Below are 2731 nucleotides of genomic sequence, written 5' to 3' on the forward strand. Positions count from 1 at the left end.
CCACCGGGCCGAGGTGCGCGCAGAGTCCGCGGGAGCCGCTTCTTCCATCCGCAGCACCCCGGGGCTCTGCCCGCGCTCACCCGCACGGCGCGGGAGGATCCGCCCGAGTTTCCCCGGCTCCGCGGGCATCCCGCCGCTCCGCGTGTCCCGGTGCCCCCGCCCGCCCGCGGGCAGCCCCCGGCCCGGCCCGGCGCCGCCAGCAGAGGGCTCGCTCCGCCCGGGAAGGCGCCCGGCGGCGCCGGGACCGCGGGCACAGAGTCCGCAGCGGCTCCGCGGGCGGGCAGCGCGCCCCGCGCCCATGTGCGCGCTCGGGCAGGCGGCCCCGGCCGGGCCGGGAGGGCGCGGATACCCGCGGAGAGCCGGGAGAGCCGCTCCCTCGGACCGCGCTGCAGCGCCGGGCGGGCGGGAGGGGCCGCGCTCCGCGCCCACGGCGACAGCGGCGGGGCGAGGCCGAGCCCGGAGCCGGCGGCCCCAGGAGCGGGCGCCCGGCCGGGCGGAGCTGCCGGCGGCTGCCCCGGGCAGGGCAGCATCTCCCGGGGCGCGGCGGCTCGCGTGAGCGGCGGCGTGCGGAGGGCGGGGGGAGGCGGCSGCTCCCGCCTCAGCCTTCCCCAGCAGAGGGTGCCTGCCGGTGGGAAGGGGGAAGCCGCGCTCTCCTGGACTTTTGTGGGAGTGGGGGTTGTGTTGTGTGTGTGGGGTTTTTTTTTTTTTTTTAAGGGGGGTGGGGTGGGTTAGGAGAGAGTCTGTGGTTTCCATGGAGATGAAGCTGAAAGTGCAGGAAATTTAAAGGCTTTGGGTCCTTGCAAAGCAGACAAACTGGTGCCAACGTGCGTGGCTGCTGTTGCTGCTGAGGAGGCTGCTTTGCAAACGGCGGAGAGGAGCGGGGAGGAAGAATCGGCAGCAACTYCTTCCACACGCACGGCCAGACAACGAGGAGCGGCAGCAGCAAGCAGAATTCGCAACAAAAAGCGGCATCTCCGGGAAGGGCGAGAAGAAGCAGCAGCAGCASAATTTTGGAGCGGCTCCACCAGGAGAAATTTTATAGAGAAACCTGCAAGAGAGAGTGTTTGCAGGGGGCTTGTTCTCCGGGCTTATCAGGGGGCTGTCTTTGCTGGTGGTGCGGCGAGTGGAGGTGATCCCCTCAAAGACGAGCTATTTTGGATATCCCCGTACAAGTTTTCTGATGTATTTGCTTGCACCTTCTTCCCCTGCTGTTTGGTGAACCCAGCCCCCCTTCCCCCCCCCCCACCGGTCTCCCAAGGATGGATCATTCCCAGTGCCTTGTGACTATATACGCTTTGGTGGTTCTGCTGGGTCTCCGGCTAGAGCAGGGCGCCTGCCAGCACTATCTGCACATCCGACCGGCTCCCAGCGACAATTTGCCCTTGGTGGATCTAATCGAGCACCCGGACCCTATCTTTGACCCCAAGGAGAAGGATCTTAACGAGACCTTGCTAAGGAACCTCATGGGCGGACACTTCGATCCCAACTTTATGGCTGTTTCTTTGCCCGAGGACCGGCTCGGAGTGGACGATCTAGCTGAGCTGGACTTGCTGCTCAGGCAGAGACCCTCGGGAGTGATGCCCAGCGAAATCAAAGGGCTGGAGTTCTACGACGGGCTGCAGCCGGGCAAGAAGCACAGGCTGAGCAAGAAGCTGCGCAGGAAGCTGCAGATGTGGCTTTGGTCCCAGACCTTCTGCCCGGTCCTATACACGTGGAACGATCTCGGCAGCCGCTTTTGGCCCCGGTATGTCAAAGTGGGCAGCTGCTACAGTAAAAGGTCTTGTTCAGTCCCCGAAGGCATGGTTTGCAAACCTGCCAAGTCCGTGCATTTAACGATCCTGAGGTGGAGGTGCCAGCGCCGGGGCGGGCAGAGGTGCACATGGATACCCATCCAGTACCCCATCATTTCGGAGTGCAAGTGCTCCTGCTAGGGCTGGCACTTCCCTTGGCGCCCCTTCTCCAGCGGACTCACGTGGACCCTTGCTGCAACAGAAATAAAAGACATTTGCTTTCTGGTTAACGTTGTAATGCACTGTAACGTGTAGGAGAATGTATATTATGTGTATATATGGCACCGGTTTAATATACTATTAAAAGGTCAGTATTATACGTGAAATAATCAGCGTCTACTGTATTTTCAAGACTATTACCCTGATCGTTGCTAATGTATCTTTTTTTTTTTTTTTTGGTATTTATATTCCAGAGAGAAGTTGCTTCGTTTTGGCGAAGCAGGTTTTTTGTTGGGTGTTTTTTTTTTAAATAAAAGGATTAAAAAATACAAACCAAACTTTTTGATAAGAAAACGTTTAAAGCTATTTTCCATTATTCGGAAAGCGTGTGTGTGAGGTTTTTTGGTTTTTTTTTTCCTTACGGACTTTAGATTTAAAATGAATAAACGCCTAGAGCACAATGTTATTGTAAATAGAGAGAACAGTTTGAATGACTTAATCCTATGTAAATGAAGAGTATCTGCTATTTATTCTTTATATCCTTGTAGTAAAAGTGCAGTGCAGAATTAAAGTCAACCACTAAAACACGAGCCGTTTGGATTCTGTTTGCTTTTTGGTTTGGCCGCCGTCGGGGGGGCTTTCTTCTCTCTCCTCCTCGTTCTCCACGCTCAGCGGGACGTTTCGTGGTGGCAGGGGGAGGTGGGAACCTGCTCACGACTCTGTTAGGAGGGACTGTGCCGCACCTACACGGTCGGAGTGCCGCGGGCTGGGGGCGGCCGGCG

The 2731-nt window shown here is 58.1% G+C and overlaps 1 protein-coding gene across 1 annotated transcript; it reads left to right on the top strand.

Annotated features, from left to right (window-relative positions):
- The first annotated feature begins 729 nt into the window (after window positions 1-729).
- On the top strand, window positions 730-2181 carry NOG (noggin). Its single transcript, XM_057368797.1, has one exon. It carries the CDS (start codon window positions 1260-1262, stop codon window positions 1929-1931), a length of 672 nt encoding a protein of 223 aa, XP_057224780.1. The 5' UTR covers window positions 730-1259; the 3' UTR covers window positions 1932-2181.
- Window positions 2182-2731: the final 550 nt, after the last annotated feature.

This window comes from Malurus melanocephalus, unplaced genomic scaffold (genome assembly GCF_030028575.1).
Source record: "Malurus melanocephalus ecotype Western Australia unplaced genomic scaffold, MMel_1.1 scaffold_98, whole genome shotgun sequence".
Lineage (NCBI taxonomy): Eukaryota > Metazoa > Chordata > Aves > Passeriformes > Maluridae > Malurus > Malurus melanocephalus.